General features: G+C 43.2%; 1 protein-coding gene across 2 annotated transcripts in view; it reads right to left on the bottom strand.

The window, feature by feature from the left end:
• Positions 1 to 1,456: 1,456 nt before the first annotated feature.
• Positions 1,457 to 22,184, bottom strand: part of LOC123515956 (alpha-protein kinase 1-like) — a 340,039-nt gene continuing 319,311 nt past the window's right edge. Inside the window, exons 6-9 of one of the 2 annotated variants that reach the window (XM_045274896.1) lie at positions 18,261 to 18,491; positions 14,161 to 14,397; positions 2,146 to 2,365; positions 1,457 to 1,890 (exon numbers count right to left, since the gene is read on the bottom strand). In XM_045274896.1, the coding sequence (XP_045130831.1) occupies positions 1,532 to 1,890; positions 2,146 to 2,365; positions 14,161 to 14,397; positions 18,261 to 18,491 (1,047 nt within the window). In that variant the 3' untranslated portion in view covers positions 1,457 to 1,531. The remainder of the gene's footprint in view (positions 1,891 to 2,145; positions 2,366 to 14,160; positions 14,398 to 18,260; positions 18,492 to 22,184) is intronic. The other variant, XM_045274897.1, reaches the window with a different exon arrangement.

The raw sequence follows: 22,184 nt of genomic DNA, 5'->3' as shown, positions 1-22,184 counted from the left end.
GATCTGTTAGGGACTTAGATTCTGGCGGAGATGGGTGATTTTCAAGAAAGCAGTGTGACCTACGTAAGGTCGACCGCCTTCCGAAATCTTTATACATCACAAGTATACTATTATAACTTCCTCATAATGACTACCTTGAAGAGATTGGTAAGGGGGACCTGTTCTGCACATTAACCAAGAAAATATCTTACGTACACTGACACGTAGCAATACAATTTTCTAGCAGGCATTCATTATGGTGTTAGTAACCCAGGACGACTTAAGTTACTAAATTCAATAGTGTGGAGGAAAGAAAAATCTACAGGTTACTCTGTACAAAGGTTAGTGTTTTACTGTCTATAAATTTATACATAGTACATACCTGGCCAGGGTCTATTATACACAAATCTGCCAGCGAGGCGCAGAGTCCCCGCTCACCTGGGCGAGGGAAGGCCAGGACTTAATATTATTTGTTGCCGCTGCACCAACGCTGCACCTGATCCACACGCACGCGGTCTTGTCTCCTTGTCAGGTAACTAACTGTTCTCTCACGCTAGGAGGCCAGTAACAGGAGTCAACGCCAACAGCGGGCAAGGAACAGGCAAAACAGTTGTCTGTTAGAGAAAGAGTTCACTGAAGCAATAAAAAACAGACGGGGCGTGATCCCCTCAAAGATCTGAGTGGTGAGTGGCTGAGCCTCCCTCACTCAACACTCAGCTCGAAACAACGATTGGTTCAGTACGTACTACTTGTCATCTCCCTCAAATACGTCAGGTGCGTGTTTGTGTGTATGTCTACTACATGCAATAATAATATTATCTTTTAAAACATATACATTGTCATTAAATATGAACATTACAAGTCTTTACACAACATTACACCAGATCATGAGTAGTAATTCGTAGGGAACGAGACACGCCTCGGGGAATCCCTGTGACAGGAGGAACACCAAGGCGGAGGAGGAAACAACGACAATCAACAAGTTATGGTAGTAACAGATGATCAGTTTCTCTGTATTGACTCATAGCAAAATAGACCAGACAAAAATATGATTTGGATTCTTCTTTCTTGTTTTTCACGTAGATATGTCTCGTAAAGGTTGAGAACAATTATAATCATTATCACCTATAAGAAACGACGATATAAAGGGCGAAAGCTTAATTACTCGTATGTTGTGAGGAGACAATGAAGAGGCAGGGGAGAGGGAAAAGGTGAGGGAGGGCAAATAATACGGAAGAGGAAGAGGAGGAGGAGGAGGAGGAGGAGAGATCTGTACAAGGACAGGGAGGGACACAGATGCTAGAAATTCGTATAAGGCATAAAGAGAGAGAGAGAGAGAGAGAGAGAGAGAGAGAGAGAGAGAGAGAGAGAGAGAGAGAGAGAGAGAGAGAGAGAGAGAGAGAGAGAGAGAGAGAGAGAGAGAGAGAGAGAGAGAGAGAGAGAGAGAGAGAGAGAGAGAGAGAGAGAGAGAGAGAGAGAGAGAGAGAGAGAGAGAGAGAGAGAGAGAGAGAGAGAGAGAGAGAGAGAGAGAGAGAGAGAGAGAGACGCGGCACTAATGGAGTAACTTGTACAGCACGCCGAGCACCAGCACCGTCACCAGCGCGAGCACGACGATGGTGATGATCTTGGCGAAGGTGTTCATGTTGTGTTCTGCCTCCATGTACGGGTCGCGAGGCTTGGGTCGATCGATGGAGTTCTGCACGAGGGTCGGAAAGGCAAGCTTCTGCGTGAAGGACAGCTTGGGCACCGGCTCGGGCAGGTACTGCTGGTGGTAGGGCAGCGCGCCGGCCTGGGTGGAGTCATAGTCGAAGGAGTCGTAGTCATAGTCGATGCTGAAATACGGGTTGAGGGAACGAGCCAGAGAGCGAAGGCTGAGGAGTGATGGCCGTCGGGGACGCGACCCATCTTGACCTGGGGAGAGTAAAGGACTAATGATGTCTCGGTTTTTATTTATATTTATTCTAGTGTCTCGTATACTGCCTAGGAAGACTGCTTCGCTTTCCAGTGATCTAACTGAAACATCTCTTGAATTTTATTTCAAAGGAAAAGCAAATAAGAGTCCTAAAGCTCATATTAACACATCTGTACCTTACTTTGGGTATAGGAAAAGTAAAATCAGAAAATTTGACTGATTGATTTTATCCCCTCACGACTCCTTTCACTCACCTGGTATCTGCAGACGGAAACTTGATCGCTTCTCTACAGTGTTGGAGCGAGAGCGCGGTGGTGGCTGAGAGAGGGAGTGGGTGCGGGAGAGCTCCGAGCGGAGAGAGAGACGAGAGGAGCCTGGGGAGCCGCTCTCGCTGAAGGAACACATAGAGTTGACAGAGAGTGTGACCATCTCGGGCCCGCCATGGTCGCTGTGCAAACTGTCCGACCGCGAGCACTGAAAGCCACGCGGGGGGGGAAAGGTTAGTAATGGTGCGCTGAATGAAGGCGTCAGCTATGTATACCCTGATTTAAATCCTAAAGTGAATGTTGGTCTATACCTGCATATCCATAATTTAAAGAAAATACTGAATCTTTTAGTATTACTGCCATATTTTTTAGCGTCCAACATAGTTACTTTATTGCCTGAAGCTCCGATAGCAATTCAGATATAGCTAATTGTGTACTTAAAAATTGTGTTCATACTTGAAAAGAAAACTAGTACACCTTATGTCACACATTACACAATACACATGCAATTTTGGCCATGTTTCCAGTACACACACCCACACTCGCACACATCCACCCACAACAGCTATGTGCTGTTGTCCTTTACATTGTTGTTGGTACCGCAAACGAAAGGTTTTACATGATTGGTGGACGGTTCTCTTGATGGGCATGTTGCTGTAGATCAAGACACGTCCCCATGAGGTCTCTGAATGGCCAATAACAAAACTCGGCGTATTTTGGGGCGTGTCAGAGGGCGAAAAGTAAAGTTTTGGAGCGGAATGGGGGTCAGAAAGAGGCGAGAGAGGAATCAGAGAGAGAGAGAGAAAAAAAAAAATAAAATATACATGGACGTATATTATATAAAAGTAAATGAAGCTTATAAACTGCAATGCAGTCTTTGAGATAAACTAGAACGGAGGAGGAATAAGGATAGGATTTTGAAGTATTATTTGGTATATGTGTTTGTAATCTGTATGTAGTAAATGGATCAACATGACACCAATAGAGGGAAAAGGTAGTAGAGACCTACCGAAAAGATAATTTACTCCCAGCGAGGTCTAATAGCACTAGTTCTATTCAGATCAATTCTGGTCTGGATCAGTTCAGGGAGGGCTGTGAACTTTCCATTAAAGTTAGTTGCGATCTCGCTAAATGTTTCCCTTTGTGTCTCACAACTCAAGAGAGTCACAGCCTGTCCTCTAAAGACAACTCTCCTCCTTCTCACAGAAATGCATGCGCTGACTACACACACTTCCTTCACTCAAAATAAAAAAAATGGTGACTCCTAATCCAGCCTCAGAGTCCTCTTCTGGGGAGGGGACAAGAAGTGACCCCAGGTCTGACTGCTCTTCAGGTAGTGACCCAAAATGTCTTGACACCTCCCGCAACATTTTCTTCATTAACTTCTGTAACATTCGCAGTCTTAGGTCTAATTTTCAATCTCTGGAACACCACCTCTCCTCTCCTAAAAATCATCTTTTCCTCACAGAAACACAGCTGTCTGAGGCAACTGACAGCAGCCCTTTCTCTGTTTCCTCCTATTTTCTCTATCCTCATTTTCGTTCCAAAGCTGGATTTTGCGCCAATGTGACTTCCTCTCGTGCCCACGCTCTTGAATGTTCCAAGTTTTCCACCATCTAGCTTCGACTCAATAGTCACTCTCTAACTAAATTTATTTGTGCTGTCTATCTCTCATCCAACTCTTCTGACTATAGTAAATTCTTTGACTATCTAACTTCCAAAGTGGAGCATATTCTATTCCTCCATCCTTTCACAGAGATCTCTATCCTTGGAGATTTCAATGTTCACCACCAACTTTGGCTTTTCTCTCCCTTCTCTGACCATCCTGGTAAACTAACCTTCAACTTTGCTATCTTCCATGACCTAGAGCAACTGGTGCAACACCCTACTCGTATCCCTGACCGTCTTGGAGATACACCCAACATTCTTGATTGTTCCTTATTTCTAATCCTTCAACTTATGCTGTTACCCTGCCATCTCCGTTGGCCTCCTCGAATCAAAACCTCATATCTGTATTTTGTCTTATTTCTCTAATCTCTCCTCTGGCAGGATCCCCCAAAGCGGAGGTGCCTCTGGCGGTTTCCCTCTGCCAGTTGGGGGAACCTGAGGAGGTATTATGCTAATTTTCTCTGAAATGATTACTGTTTTCGAGTCAGAGACCCATATCTGTGTGCTGAACGCATAACAGAGGTGATAGTGTCTGGCATGGAGGCGTACATTAATTTTTATTTTTCAACCTAAACCTTGGTTTAACACAGCCTGTTCTCGTGCTATACATGATAGAGAGGTTGCCCACAAAAGGTACTTGAGCCTTCCATCACCTGAATCTCATGCATTTTATATTTCCTCCTGGAATCATGCCAAGTCTGTTCTTCAACTTGCCAAATACTCCTTCATGAATAAAAAATTGTCAAAATCTCTCAAACTCCAACTCCTGTCGAAACTTCTGGCATCTGGCCAAAAACATCTTCAATAACTTCACTTCTTCATCTTTCCCTTCTGTATTTCATCCCGATGGCACCACTGCCATCTCTTTTGTCTCTAAAGCTGAACTCTTTTCTCAAACCTTTGCTAAGAACTCCACATTCGATAATTCTTGGCTTGTCTCCTCCCTCTGACTATTTCATGCCTACAATTATAGCTTTAATTCCTTGCTTGTCTAAAAAAAAAAAAAAAAAAAAATTGAATCTATCCTCAATAGAAGTATTCTCAAATATGTCACTTCATAATCTTCTCTCTGATCGTCAGTATGGCTTCCGTCAAGGCTGTTCTACTGGTGATCTTCTTACTTTCCTTACTGAGTTTTGGTCATCCTATTTTAGAGATTTCTATGAAACCTTTGTTGTCGCGTTAAAGATTTCAAAAGCTTTTAATAGAGTGTGGCACAAAACTTTGATTACAAAACTGCCCTCCTACGGTTTCTATCTTTCTTTCTGCCACTTTTTCTCAAGTTTCCTTTCCGACCGTTCTATTGCAGCCGTGGTAGATGGCCACTGTTCTCCTTCTAAATCTATTAACAGTGGTGTTCCTCAGAATTCTGTCCTGTCACCTATCCTCTTTCTATTATTCAGTAATGATCTTCTTAACCCAAACTTCTTGCCCTACCGACTCCTGTGCTAATGATACCACCCTACACTTTTCTAAATCTTTTCAGAGACGACCAACCCTTCAGGAAGTGAACAGATCACGCAGGGACGCCACAGAACGCCTGACTTCTGATCTTTCTTAGATTTCTGATTGGGGAAGAGAAAACTTACTAGTGTTCAAGGCCTCAAAAACTCAATTCCTCTATCTATCAACTCAACTTTCCAGACAACTATCCTCTCTTCTTCAATGACAAAGCTGTCCCTATCTTTCCTCTGAATACCCTCAGTCTGTCCTCTATTCATAATGTAAATTGGAAACTTCATATCTCATCTCTTGCTAAACCAGCTTCTATGAAGTTAGGCATTCTGAGGCGTCTCCGCCTGATTTTCTCACCTTTCCAACTGCTAACTCTGTACAAGGGCCTTATCCGTCCTTGTATGAAGTACCTTCGCATGTTTGGGGGTTCCAATTAGTTTTGTTAGATAGGGTGGAATCAAAAGCTTTTCGTCTCATCAGCTCCCTCCTCTAACTGACTGTTCTCAGCCTCTTTCTCACCGCTGGAATGTTGTATCTCTTGCTATCATTTATCGTTATTTTCATGCTAACTGCCTCCCCTCCTCCTTTGGCCTCGCTACACAAGGCCTTCTTCTTCCTCTCACCCCTAGCTATTCTGTGCAACCCTCTAATACATGAGTTAACCAGTAGTAACAATTATCTATTCCTTCCTCTGGTAAACTCCGAAACTTCCTGCCTGCTTCTGTATTTCCATCTTCCTACAACTTGACTTATTTCAAGAGGAAGGTTTCAAGACATCTGTCCCTTACTTTTGGATAACTCTTTATAACTCTAAGGGAACTGGCAATCTAGTGGACTTTTTTTCAAATTTTTTGTTGCCCTTGGCCAGTCTCCCCTCTTGCATAAAGAGAAAAAATTATATATTACGTGTCATGAGTAGAGGCTCAATCAGGTACATATTGGTACGTATGTTGCATGTGATGTGCCTTGATGAGTAAGTTACATATTGTGGTTGCATTGTTTGGATATCGTAATAACGTGTGCGATATAGTGATATAGTGATACATAAAGGAAGAGAGGAAGTTCTAATAATTTATACAAGATTCATGGATGGATAATTTACATTGATGGAATATTGTAAATTACATAACAGAGATGAAGAAAGAAAGTTGTAATTACTACATGTGAGATTCATTGATAAAGTAAGTACAGTGTTCTGATCTTGTAATGACGTTATGATGATATAGTGGACGACGGGGTAAAATTTGTTATAGGGATACGTTGAAGCAATCCTGATGTAAGAATATATGGATAGAAGAGAAAGTTAGAATTATTGCACATGAGACAATTATTTTCAGTTGTGAGTTACGTTGTTGTATTCGTATACGAAGTTGAAGTGATTCTTATGTATGTTATAAGAGGAAATTGTAATGACGAACAGAAGTGCTGTTTGTATATTTGCCGGCGACGTATCGAACACTTTATCTACAGATATTATTTTTGTTAAGTAAATGTACAAAATCTCCCCAGAGTTTTATAATCAGTAGCCAGAGAAATTGTGCAACATCGTGCAACAGCTCCGAATACGACATTCATATTTCCATTCAACATTATCATGTACTTCTAAACACCAACAAACATAGAGTATCTAAATTAAACTATCCACTCTGATAAGGAAGTTGACTGTTAGAATTCTACAGCTCGTATGCCTTCTACCCATAATAGTCCAACACCACTATTTCCATGCTGGCGCAGAATGGACCCCTCACCTCGCCTTAGCCAAGCTAAGGTTACATGCGGGACCCAGAGGAATCCCGGGATCAGTGAGTGAAAGAGTGCGATCGGGCGAAAGGAAGACGAGATAGAGGACGCGAGGGTGTTGATAATGGTTGTGATGGTTGTGATGGTGGTGGTGGTGGTCTCCCGTGGGTGTGTGGATCAGTTTACTGTGATGGTTTTCAAGGAAAGGGAAAACTTTAAGAAAGAGAAAGAGGATTTGGAGGAAAAAGAGATGAAGGGGAGGTTGTGCTGGTGTTGTCTTGTGTGTTGAAACTTTTCTTTTTTATGCAAGGGCAACAAAAGTTACAATTAAAAAGGCCCACTAAGGTGCTGGCCCATATAGAGATAAAAGCGTCAGCTAAAATCAGGATAAGCGTTTTGAAACCTCCCTCTTGAAAGAATTCAACTCGTGGGAAGGTGGAAATACAGAAGTTCCAGATTTTACTAAAGAAAGGGATTAATGGTTGAGAATACTGGATAGCTCTTGCATTTAGAGAGGTGGACAGAATAAGGACGAGTGCATGAAGAAACTCTTGTGCAGTAAGGCTACGGAATGAAGAAAGCCTTACAGTTAGCAAGATCAGAATAACAATTAGTACGAAAATAACAGTTGAAGATAGCAAGATATAGAACATTGCAACGTTGAGAAAGCGGCTGAAGATATGTAGTCAGTTTGAGAAAAGGAGTTGAGACCAAAAATTTTTTATTCCATCCTGCCTAAAAGACCGGGATGAGTGAAATCGCCACATTCATGCGAAGAATTCACCATACATAGACGGATAAGACTCCCTGTACAGACAGCAGTTGTAAGGGACGAGAAAAACTAACGACTCAGAACACTTAACTTCATAAAAGCTGTTTTAACTAAATACTACATACTGGGACCAACTGGGATCATTGTGGAGGAGAAGGAGGAGGAGGAGGCGGAGGCGGAGGAGGAGGAACAAAAGAAGAAGGAGGAACAGACAGAAGAGAAAACAAGAAAGAAAAGAACGAAGAGAAGGAAGAGGGAAAGTAAGGGTTATCAGACTGAGGAACTTCAGGCCCAGAGACAAGCCCTATATCACACAACCACGCGGCTTTAAGAGAGGTTTTGGTAGATACGCACAATAGGACAAAGAAGTGGCATTGGTCGCTCCGTCACCTTTAAATTCTGTGCCTGTGTCAAGGTTCCTGTGTTAAAGGTACCCATAACAGAAAAGAAAAAAAAAAAAAATCCCGCTAAAAGACAAACGTCTACATAATCCCCTTTTAAGTACCAAGAACATCCACACACAAGAATATTAATACTCAAACAGCCAACATCATCATCTATGTAAGCAAGCTGTCATCACTCAATTTCAAAGGGAACACAAAGACTTAAACCCTTGGTCCTCGTATTCCTAAGACGAGATAGGCTACAGTTGGTAAGATGTTTTGGGCGCTGAGCCACGAGAGTAAAGAGAGACGCGATACATGAACAACCACCAGGAACCTGTATATTCATTCTAACCACAGCATATTGTGCTTAAGGACTCTTGAACCTTAACCCAAATCAATGATATTACAGTGAGTTAAGGTAAAATAATAGTTAGACGTCATGTAGCCTTATGCATACATTGCTACTGTGTTTTGCGTCTCTCCTCAATCATAATAAGGCCCCTTAATCTGCGAATAATCCGTTACTTGTCAGGTTTAATTAGGAGACTGTAAGCACATCAAAGTATTTATGAGTGGGGAAAAATATTAGAATAGGAAAGACTGGAGCAGATTACTGAATGAAATGGCTGAGATCGTTGTGGTGAAGTTGATAATGGAGGAGAAAAATGAGAAAGAAAGAGGTAGAGGTTATCTAACCGAAAACATTTAGGCAGCGAGGCAACTATTATACTACAGAGCCTGATTAAAGAGACAACCCGTATAATCATCCTGGGATCTGATACTACAAACAAGAATATGATAAGCCTTGTAAACAAACCTTGTACAATCTTAATGGTTCTCAAGTCTCTCTAATTTACTTTACAGTCAGTTGTCCTATTTCTTATACGAATCTCCCATAGAATATTCATCAAGCCTTAATTTATCAGTGTTTCTATGGCGCTTCAAAGATGGGGATATTATTATGTATATAAAGTTTTACCTATATATATATGAATATTAGTGAAATAATGCAAAGATTCTAATGATTAAACCTAAGATACCTTATACTTGTTTGAGTGCACTTCCATATCTATTTCAAGTTTAAAAGTATAAATATGACAATAAAGACAAACTAATGATCTCAAAATTCAAACTTTTCAATTCAATAGAATTTTTAAATAGCAATTTTCATTATCATATGGTTAAAAACTTTACTTTACTCTTATTAGTTATATAAGGTTTTGAGAGGTTTAGGAATGATGCCTAGTAGTGAATGGCTTAAATTTCAGACACCGTCACGGATACACACTCTCTACAAAGAGAGATATTAATACTCAACTATTTGTCATTTAGTACAATTCTCCATTAAGAAAATAAAAAACAACATTACTCGCTATTTACATGCCGCCACAGATCCCGTCACTACTACTGCTCACAACATTGTCACTCCTACACTCACAGCTAATACTACTCCTACTCCTCTTACTATTACTACTACTACTACTACTACTACTACTACTACTACTACTACTACTACTACTGCTGCTATAACGATACTCCTACATTTACATACCTATCAACAATCGAACACCAGTCCTAGTCCTACCGTGCAATAAGACACTGATGTTAATGATGATGACGATAATGATAATGATAATGATAATGATGAACATCATTTTAGGAATCATAACAATGACAACGACCGTGCAATTAAGGGATGTTAGTGATAATGATAGTGACTATTCTTATGACCCGTCCAGACGATCGACCATTTCTATAATGACAATGCTTGCAAACGAACAAAGTCCACAGACACAACTTTGGTGTCATCTACACGGTGCCTAGCTGAGCCAGTCAAATCCAGGCAACAGCTGGAGCGAACCAGGCTGTGAGTCTTATGACAAGCACGAGCAGTGTCAAATAAATCTCTATTGAATGTAGAATACGAGTTTCGACCACTGATTCATAGCGGGAGCTGGAAGAGACAAGTCGGTCAATCACTTGAGTAAACAATGACAACCTCTGCCACTTGCCTCTATAAGAAAGCTTCGTCATATTACCGAGAGCTGGCAGTGTCTGATGATATCACGAAACAGCCAACATAGGCACTCTACGCGGTAAAGTAGTCAATGGAAAAGTGCTCGGTTGTGCCTGCGGACAATGCTGAATCCTCTGAACGGGCCTTAATTAAGAACCACAACGACGATAATAACCCTGCAAATTACAAAAATACACAAATATAGTGCACAGCTACCAAATCCAACACCACCACCACCACTACCACCACCAAGAGCGTTGGATGAAACAGTCTACACTTTTGCTTCTCTCTACCTCAACCTTTTCATCGCTCCACGAGGCACATGAACTCTGACCGAAAGGCAAAACTCGGGAATATTTCATGTCGTAATGCGAGCGGCGAGTCCCGGGCGACCTGTAATTCCTGGCGGATATAAAACAACGCCATTTTGACTGTGTGCGGTGTTTCCCGTTGCATTAAGGGGCTCTGACGCGGCTGTACTTTACCTCTGACTTTGACTGCACCATGTGTTATGCAATAGGTGGAAGCCGAGCGCAGGAAAGGTCAACGTTCGTAAATGGTGACAGACCAACGCATGATGCTCTTCGTAGGGTTCCAATTCTGCCGGAAGGTCATAGTTTTTCTTCGATTGGAGTTTGGACACCCATGCCCCTCTACACAGAGAGAAAAAAAAAAGAAGAGAGAAGAAGAAGAAGAAGAAGAAGAAGAAGAAGAAGAAGAAGAAGAAAATGAAAAGAAGAAGAAGAAGAAGAAGAAGAAGAAGAAGAAGAAGAAGAAGAAGAAGAAAGAAAACTATAGGAAAATAGAGAGAAAAGATCCAAATCCTGCCTATCAACACTAATAATGCAAGTGTTCAATCAACTATTTCAAGTGTGCACCACGAATAACCTGCCAGTTCACGTGTCTTACAAAAATAATAAAATATCTACGCAGGCTATGTAGTTAATCTATATCAAAATAAATGAATGAAGAAAGAGGGGGAATATAGAAATAGACATACAAAATATATCCACGCAGGATATCTAATGAAATATATATGTACATAGATAAATAACTACATAGATAAATACAATCTTATATAAATCAGATACAAACTTCGATGAATATACTTAACTCCATAGAAACTAAAACCCATACATACGGTAAATCCAGAAACATTTCTAAAGATTCAACTGATGTACAAAATAAGGATGCCTGATGAGCTAGCGTCACCTCAACAAAAATCGACATTACCACAGCAGGAAACAATACCTATCTACTTTAAGGCTAAGTGTTTCGAGAGATGCAAACCCCAATCAGGCTACCACTTCTTTCCTCAACAGTCAACGAAGTAATTAGTAAATGTTGGGTGTAGGCCTGGTGGCTTCTTTCATCTCTTATTTTTACCATTCTTATGTTCTTAACTAGCACCCGTCCTTCATGTGTCCATTGCCTTTACAACTGACTTACCAATTTTCAGCATCCAACCACGCGTAGCACAACTACCTTAGTCATATTCTCCTCCACAACCACACAGCCACACGATGCATAACACTATCACTACCACAACTACTCTTATTGACACAACACCTGACACTATTTCTTCCATAACCATCTACAACTTTCGTCACATCTATTTTTGCATTACACTCTTAAATAGTCTAACAGCCTTAACAAAACAAGATTAACTATAATTCTCTTTTCATGCAATTCTTGACAGTGCTCTGAATAATACTCTTAAGTAATGAAGAGCTTCAATCTACTAGCAGTCTTCACATCACAACCAACCAGTTACACATAAACTACTGTACAAGCACCACAACTTATCGTACCTCCACTAACTACAACACTGCCAAATCATACAAACAGACTAACATTTTTTATAATGCTACAAGTCATAGTTCGAGGATCATGTATTTGTTCTTAAGTCTTACGTCTATTCTTCTAGTACCATTACGAAAATATTTTTTTTAATTAAATCTTTCTTCATACTTAGTGAAAAATTTTTTTTTATTATTTTCATTTGTGTAATTCATTCACCACGGTCGTCTGCTGGTCACCCAGCCAGTCTTCTCCATTATAAAACGAGCTCAGAGTTCATAGACCGATCTTCGGGTAAGACTGAGACCGCAACAAACTCCACACACCGGGAAAGCGAGGCCACAACCCCTCGAATTATATCCCGTACCTACTTGCTGCTAAATGAATAGGGACTACACATTAAGAGGCTTGCCCATTTGCCTCGCCGCGCCCGGGACTCGAACCCGGGGTCTCTCGGTTGTGAGCCGAGTGTACTAACCACTACACTACGCGGTGTGTGTGTAATTCACCTCGGTCACCTGGGTCACCCAGCCAGTCTTCCCCATTACGGAGCGAGCTCAGAGCTCATAGACCGATCTTCGGGTAGACTGAGACCACAGCAACACACAACACACACCGGGAAAACAAGGCCACAACCCCTCGAGTTACATCCCGCACCTATTTACTGCTAGGTGAACAGGGGCTACACATTAATAGGCTTGCCCATTTGTCTCGCCGCTTACCGGGACTAGAACCCGGCCCTCTCCATTGTGAGTCGAGCGTGCTAACCACTACACTACGCGGTGTGTGTGTGTGTGTGTGTGTGTGTGTGTGTGTGTGTGTGTGTGTGTGTGTGTGTGTGTGTAATTCACTTCGGTCGCCTGCTGGTCACCTAGCCAGTCTTCCCCATTACGGAGCGAGCTCAGAGCTCATAGACCGATCTTCGGGTAGGACTAAGACCACAACACACTCCACACACCGGGAAAGAGAGGCCACAACCCTTCGAGTTACATCCCGTACCTATTTACTGCTAGGTGAACAGGGGCCACACATTATGAGGCTTGCCCATTTGCCTCGCCGCCCCGGGACTCGAACCCGGCCCTCTCGATTGTAAGTCGAGTGTGCTAACCACTACATTACGCACTGTGTGTGTGTGTGTGTGTGTGTGTGTGTGTGTGTGTGTGTGTGTGTGTGTGTAATTCACCTCCTCGGTCGCCTGCTGGTCACCCAACCAGTCTTCCCCATTACGGAGCGAGCTCAGAGCTCATAGACCGATCTTCGGGTAGGACTGAGATCACATCAAAACACAACACACACCGGGAAAGCGAGGCCACAACCCCTCGAGTTACATCCCGTAGCTATTTACTGCTAGGTGAACAAGGGCTACACATTAAGAGGCTTGCCCATTTGCCTCGCCGATTACCGGGACTCGAACCCGGCCCTTGTGAGTCGAGCGTGCTAACCACTAGATTACGCGGTGTGTGTGTTCACTGTTTGATCTGCTGCAGTCTCTGACGAGACAGCCAGACGTTACCCTACGGAACGAGCTCAGAGCTCATTATTTCCGATCTTCGGATAGGCCTGAGAGCAGGCACACACCACACACCGGTACATCAAGGTCACAACTCCTCGATTTACATCCCGTACCTACTCACTGCTAGGTGAACAGGGGCTACACGTGAAAGGAGACACACCCAAATATCTCCACCCGGCCGGGGAATCGAACCCCGGTCCTCTGGCTTGTGAAGCCAGCGATCTAACCACTGAGCTACCGGGCGAGTGTGTGTGTGTGTGTGTGTGTGTGTGTGTGTGTGTGTGTGTGTGTGTGTGTAAACTGGTCCCATATAACTCGTTCACAATTTCCCCTCCTCCGTAAAAAAAAAAAAAAAAAAACTTGTACAATGCAGTGCCAGGAGGAACAAATAAATGATCCCAACTACAGTGCTCGTACAATATAAATAACACCACTACAGATTGCAATGACCATCGTGCAACACACATACACAAACATACATACGAACACACTCACACACAAGCCCTCTCCTCTCTCTCTCTCTCTCTCTCTCTCTCTCTCTCTCTCTCTCTCTCTCACACACACACACATACATAAGGCCACACAGTAAGTCAAGACGCCCAGCACACTGAAACAGGGGGAGCCATGCACTAGACGGCGTCTCTCCCTCTACCTTCCTCCTGGCGGCTTCCAAACCTCCTCCACCAACCTCCGATATGTCGCTCTTCTCATCCGAACCCGACCTCGAAGATGCAGAAAACCGGCGTGGCCACAGATTGCCGACACCCAGGCAATTAGGGGTCTTGAGGAGGCGGGGTCGTTGAGAGCGTGCGGGGGCTTGGGCGGGGACAGGGGGAGGAAGGTCGGCGCTGGTTATAGCGTCCGATAGGTCCCGATGCCCCTCGTCGGGCTGTGGAGGCGAGGGAGGGTCACTTGGTCGGTCTCCTGGCGGTCCGACTCTCACTACTACTGGGCGGGTGTTGTTGTGAGGTTAAGAAGCAGGAGGGGTGTATGTGGTGAGAATTCGTGCACTATGCAATATATTATGTACAGTTGGGTTATGGGGGAGAGAAGGTGTGTGTGCGCGTGTTAAGGTGACTCGTGCAGGTTAGGTTCATTCATGTTACTTGGTGTTCTAGTCTATGTGTACATGCACACGTGCACTATACTGTCACCACACGTCATTTAAACATATGTCTACGTGCATGCTACTATGAATTTGGTTTTGTACACAAACACACACGCACACACTTTTTTGCCTAAACGAAGAAAAGATACTAATTTTTCACTCAAAGTCTAAAATATCCTCTTAAACGAAAAAGGACACACACACACACACACACACACACACACACACACACACACACACACACACACACACACACACACACACACACACACACACACACACACACACACACACACACACACACACACACACACACACACACACACACACACACACACACACACACACACACACACACACACACGCAAATAAAGCTCATACGAACATACATTATTAACAAATAGAAACTCAAGCTATATAACTCTCTAAACAAATGGACATTGCATGCACAAAGTCAAACATGGCCCTGGTGGGCGGGGCCATTTCAGGAGCTGAGAGAGAGAGAGAGAGAGAGAGAGAGAGAGAGAGAGAGAGAGAGAGAGAGAGAGAGAGAGAGAGAGAGAGAGAGAGAGAGAGAGAGAGAGAGAGAATGACTACCGTTGGGTGAATCACAGTGGCCTAGTGCGTCTTGCCTGCCCTCTTTGTCATAAGTATCCAGGGATTCACCAAATTTCAGCTGAATTACCTTCATCTTAATGCGGCCTTGGCCTCCACGCTCTCGTGTCTATATCGTGGGTAAAGTTTATTAATCCATTTACAAAGACAAACATTACTGTATTCGAAATTCTGGCAAAGTTATATCTTCAATTTCTACGTTATACAGAATTTGGATATTTTTTCTTGTTGGTGTGTTTATTTTGAAGGTAACAAGAAGTATATCTTTAATTGTACTCATTTTCAGTCAAGGAAAGATTTCCCTGCCTAATGTAATTCCAAGTTTTCCGTTTTGTTTTTTTCCCCATCGTATGTTATCTAAAGGCAATAACAAAAGAACAACGCATGATAACGAAAAGAAATTATAAACACGAGCTTTTCATGGAAGACTTCTTTGATCAGGTAGTGTTGTTCATGGTCAGAAGTAGAATTATTGTTCCTCTGAGAGCTATTCGGTCCAAATTAAATTGAGCAATACACAAACAAAAGACGGTCTTGATATTATCTTTATTATATAACTATATCATATAACTACTATATTATGTTATATATCTGTGATGTGAGGTGAATGTCTGCTGAATGACATCTGAATGCTGCTGTATGACGGACGACTGGCTTTTAATTATACACGAACTGCTAGTGTTAAAAGAACGGCGAAGACAAGCGAGCAACAGGAGTTATTTGCACGCAGAGGAGAGCAAGAGCAGTTTATAACCATTGAAGAAGTCTTGCTGCCACTGACCACTGGCTACGCTCCCTTCAACCCACCGCCAAACAACTGCTAACTACACGTACACAAACTTTGGACTAATTTGACATGATGAATGGCTATAGTTTGGTCGAGGTATATCTTCCGTATTGTTCCACTGTGTCTAATCACGTTGATGTTCCTGTGTCATGTCAGGTGTGCTGTTATGGAAATGCGAGGCATGCAAGACCCCAGCTGATCACGAACACATTTAATCAGTGTAAAATCAGAGCGTGGCGTGGTAATCGATTTCCCCGAGTAGATTCTGCTTCACTAAGGCCAACTAAAATTTCTGCCGATCATGAGCTGTCCCATCGCCACTCCCAGCCAGACTACATAATTTTTATAGACGCTTTGCTCTCTCCACGACTATTTTTGGATACTACAAAAAAAAAAGAGGATTAGTCTGGTTCTCAAGATTGTTACTTCTACTAATGATATATAAAGAAACTTTCATGATTTGTTACTAGAACCGTAAAAACATCTTTTAAATTCGTGTAACTTCAACCAGTGCAGCCTTTGAAAATAGTGAAGGTGAGACGAACAAGTGTTTCAGTATATGGTCCCCATGCACGTCATGGACGCACTGCCGCCGTCACTACATCCTGCCACTTCATTTTTTACCATTAGTTTTATTCGGCGAATATCTTCTCAATTCGTTTATTAACGATGCATGATGTTTCCATTACTTCCTTGGCTTATAATACACTACGGCTACAAGACTGAGGAAAAATTTTAACTTTCTCTACAGATTTTCGTACGAGGAGTGCAAATCTTTCTTCTTTCTTCAAATAAACGACATAATATAAAAAAGAGGTATGCATACCTACCAAAAGAAGTCTAAAATATGTGGAACTTTCATAATTATAAGATCAAACTATTAAGAAAAGTGGACTCGTATTGAGATAGGATTTACGACACTTTCACTCGATGTAATCTGAGTCCAGCTGTTAATCTTCTGTCAGGAAGGGCAAGGGTAGGGTGACGATGGCAGCGGGGCAGTCCAGCACACACGAGTCAGACCAGGCAGGATGCAGTTACAGAGCAGAGTGACGAGACTGTTTAGCATTTTACGGCACCTTGTTTAGGTAAATGTTTTACTTCACTCGGTTTACTCAGTCATTTTTTCCTCTCTCAGCAATTCCTCGTAACTATAATGTTAATGAAATGGAATTAGGCCGAGTGTGCCACTGAATTTCTGCTGCCTCGACAAGAAACTCCATGTAAACTGTTCTGAAACGGCAGCACTCCAGCGCACACACACACACACACACACACACACACACACACACACACACACACACACACACACACACACACACACACACACACACACACACACACACACACACATTTACAGTGCGTAGTGTAATGGTTAGCACACTCGGCTCACAATCGAAAAGGTCCGGGTTCGAGTCCCGGGCGTGGCGAGGCAAATGGGCAAGCCTCTTAATATGTAGCCCCTGTTCACCTAGCACTGCTAGGCTAGCAGTAAGTCCATACGGGGTGTAACTTGCTGTCCAGGTGTATGGAGTCTGTTGCGGTTTCAGTCCTATCCGAAGATCGATCTATGTATGAGCTCCGTAATGGGGAAGGCTGGCTGGGTGACTAGCAGACGACCGTGGTGAATTATACACACACACACACACACACACACACACACACACACACACACACACACACACACACACACACACATCATTCACAAAATAGTTAACATGCATGAGTAGTAGTTTAACATGATGTTGTCACTCTATAGTTATACATATATATGCATTCTATGAAACAGTTTTGTGCAGTTAAATAGATATGCGTTTTGAGAGAGAGAGAGAGAGAGAGAGAGAGAGAGAGAGAGAGAGAGAGAGAGAGAGAGAGAGAGAGAGAGAGAGAGAGAGAGAGAGAGAGAGAGAGAGAGTGAGTGAGTGAGTGAGTGAGTGAGTGAGTGAGTGAGTGAGTGAGTGAGTGTGAGTGGGTGTGTGTGTAAGCGAAGGAGAATTATATTATTACACCAACACGGAATAAGGCATTCAACAACAATTCAAATCGAAGCTTGGGAGTGCAGAGAGACATCAGCTAGCCTAAGAAAGGGAAAGGGGGCGGGAAAGGTACAGAGCAAGACGAGGTGGGCGGTGCAGGGCCTACTTGTGGCGAGGCGGGACTGAGTGGGGGATGGGAAGGGTACGGCAAGTGTAATGGTGAACAAGGAAAATAGTGAAAATGCTTGGGAAGTGATCATGAATACCTTGAGAGGGTCAGTTTCACGTGTGTCTGTCTCCTCCGCCACGGCGTCCTGACGGGGCAGCTCCAGACGGCGACGCTCACCCTCGACACTCCTCTGCTGCTGTTGTTGCTGTGGTGGCTGCTGTTGCTGCGGCTGTTGTGATGGCTGCTGCTGTTGTTGTTGTTGCTGTTGAGGGGGTTGCTGCTGCTGTTGCTGCTGCTGCTTTTGTTGTTGCTGATGGAGAAGCTGCAGCTGTAAAGAAACCTTCCTCAGAGTTGTGTTGAGTCACAAGGCACAATGCATTGCTACGCACCACCGCTATTCTCGACACCAACAGATATGCACTAGCACACATGAAGGTTTTGTTTGGGTTTGTAGTGTAGAAGCTTTGCACTTTATCTGCTAATCGCCGGATAGTTATGTATGTACTCTTGTATATTTTCTGACAGCCAAGCTATTATTTTTCACACACACACACACACACACACACACACACACACACACACACGCCCGGTAGCTCAGTGGTTAGAGCGTTGGTTTCACAAGCCAGAGGACCGGGGTTCGATTCCCCGGCCGGGTGGAGATATTTGGATGTGTCTCCTTTCACGTGTAGCCTCTGTTCACCTAGCAGTGAGTAGGTACGGGATGTAAATCGAGGAGTTGTGACCTTGTTGTCCCGGTGTATGGTGTGTGCCTGGTCTCAGGCCTATCCGAAGATCGGAAATAATGAGCTCTGAGCTCGTTCCGTAGGGTAACGTCTGGCTGTCTCGTCAGAGACTGCAGCAGATCAAACAGTGAACAGTGAACACACACACACACACACACACACACACACACACACACACCCGGTAGCTCAGTGGTTAGAGCGCTGGCTTCACAAGACAGAGGACCGGAGTTCGATTCCCCGGCCGGGTGGAGATATTTGGGTGTGTCTCCTTTCACGTGTAGCCCCTGTTCACCTAGCAGTGAGTAGGTACGGGATGTAAATCGAGGAGTTGTGACCTTGTTGTCCCGGTGTGTGGTGTGTGCCTGGTCTCAGGCCTATCCGAAGATCGGAAATAATGAGCTCTGAGCTCGTTCTGTAGGGTAACGTCTAGCTGTCTCGTCAGAGACTGCAGCAGATCAAACAGTGAAACACACACAGACACACACACACACACACACACACACACATACACATACACACACCAAACGCACTCACATCCACACACACGAAAAATTATATTAAGTAATTGTTGTTTTTCATTCTGAGTCTATAGAAAACTCTACACTTCTCGCTTGCTACGAACCGGATTTCCATTTACTTTAGTACGCTTTCTGGCAAGCAATCCATCTTTCCTCCCTACACACACGAAGGACTTGACTTGCTACTCCCGTTGCTTTTCTGATACTCTGAGGAGTCTGTACCACTCGTTACCAATTGGATTTTCTGCCTGTTCCATCACATTTTCTGGGTAGTAAATAGTAACCTTGAGAATCTTTCCTTTTACCATTATTCCTACTTCCCTTCACTTTTTTCTACACCCGAACTGCGAAAAATCTCCTTATTGTGAGCCTACCTACGTACGCTTCACTGGTCTGGATGCACGCTGAAGACGAAAAATTCCATAGACGTGTATTTTTCTGGAGGTTTGACTATATAAAGGCTGAACAACTGGTTGGCACAAAGCCTCACAAATCACTGGCTGACAGTTGCTCTGAGCTGGTTCGGGATGGGCTGCCAGGATGTAGCATAAATTTTCTAACCCTTGACCTCTCGACCCCTGCACTCTGGTCAAGCCAACGCACTCGGCAACAGCTGCGCCGTGACATATGTGAAAAGTGAAAAGGTGTGACTCAGAATTGAATACGGAACTGGGGTGAGGTCATGAAGCCAAAATAGAGGCATGGTTGGTGTAGCATGCCAGTGGATGCCATAAGTTTAGCTATATCGCAGATACGCACAAAGAAAGAAAGGGGGAAAAAATGACTGCCACGAAAACTAATGAAATGAAGCAATATAAGGTGAGAAATACGTATCCGGGCTAGTGTTTCATCCTCTTCAACCCCCACCCCCCACACACACATACACACACGCTTGTTCGCGAGGGCGCAACCAAACAACCAAAACACCATAGGTTTCAGAGCAAAAGTAGCTTTCATTACCCTGCGTGTGCGTGTGTGTTAACATGTAGGTATACAAAAAAATAGTAGTGCGTATTGTCAATTTATATAATAGGTCCTACATCTAGTACTTGTAAAACAAAAGAAAAAAGAAAAAATCTTTTACCGCATTTTTCCATATTTATTTAATTTTATCTAATTATAGACTTCATCCGATAATACACACACACACACACACACACACACACACACACACACACACACACACACACAAACAAACACACAAACGCGCGCGCACGCACACACACACACACACACACACACACACACACACACACACACACACACACACACACACACACACACACACACACACACACACACACACACACACACACACACACATACACACATACACACACACACACACACACGGTCCGGTAGCTCAGTGGTTAGAGCACTGGCTTCACAAGCCAGAGAACCGGGGTTCGATTCCCCGGCCGGGTGGAGATATTTGGGTGTGTCTCCTCACGTGTAGCCCTGTTCACCTAGCAGTGAGTAGGTACGGGATGTAAATCAAGGAGTTGTGACCTTGTTGTCCCGGTGTGTGGTGTGTGCCTGGTCTCAGGCCTATCCGAAGATCGGAAATAATGAGCTCTGAGCTCGTTCCGTAGGGTAACGTCTGGCTGTCTCGTCAGAGACTACAGCAGATCAAACAGTGAATTACACACACACACACACACACACACACGAATAACAACACAAAGAAAAGAAAATAGGACGATAATTCAAGAAAAAAACAACAACAACGCATCATCTTCAAAAATTAAAGAAATAAGGAAAACTTCTCCGTCGTCCATGTTTTTTCTCGTTTTCCTTGATCCACTTTGGCCATAATTGCATGAAACACTTAAGCCAAATTAGCCCCAGCCCTTTCCCAAGTCCTTATTTCCTCCTCTTCTCTCTCTCTCTTACCCTCTCTTCGGAAACATCCTTCATTTCTTCTCTCATTTCCCATTTCGCTCTCCTTGACATATTCTCTTTTCCTTTTAAAATTTTTCCGAACATTCTCTTTCTCATTTCGTTTCCTTTTCTTCGTTCTTTTGTTAATTTCCTTTACTTATCCTTCATTTTTGTATTTTCCTCACCTAATTTTCATTTTCCTCTTTTTTTAATCTTCATTTCTCTACGTTTTTTTTTTTTTTTTACTTTTTACTTTTTGCTGTTCCCTTTCTGACTCTCATATCTTCTTGTTTTCGTGCTTTCTCTTTAATTTTTTTTTTTCCCATCACTTTGTCTTCATATTCCTCGGCCTCCTCCTTTTTCTCTTCTTCTTCTTCTTCTTCTTCTTCTTCTTCTTCTTCTTCTTCTTCCTCCTCCTCCTCCTCCTCCTCCTCCTCCTCCTTCCTCCTCCTCCTCCTCCTCCTCCTCCTCCTCCTCCTTTTTCCCTGCACTTCACTCTTCACGTATTTTTTGTTCTTCCCCTCCTCATAGTTCAACTTGATTTTTCTTCCTCTTTTCGCTCCTCCTCACTCACTTTGGTCTTCCTTCCTCTTCTTTGTTTCACTTCTTTACCTCTAATTGCAATCTATTCTCCATACTTTAGAGTTTAGATCCTCACTCTCTCTTCTCTCTTTTCAATTATTTCGCCTTTGTTCCGTTGACTCTCTTCATTTAATCCTATCTTTTCCCTTTTTCTTATCCTATTCTTCTCCTTCCTTCATACTTCTAGCCTCCTCTCCCTTCCTTTCTTGTCTCACCCTCGCTCTCTCTCACCCAACTAGCGCAGAAGAAAAAGATACATACATACTAACTCAAATTCAAGCAAACAGATACATAAAG

This window comes from Portunus trituberculatus, chromosome 40 (assembly GCF_017591435.1).
Source record: "Portunus trituberculatus isolate SZX2019 chromosome 40, ASM1759143v1, whole genome shotgun sequence".
NCBI lineage: Eukaryota > Metazoa > Arthropoda > Malacostraca > Decapoda > Portunidae > Portunus > Portunus trituberculatus.
This window is presented reverse-complemented; position numbering and strand designations above follow the sequence as displayed.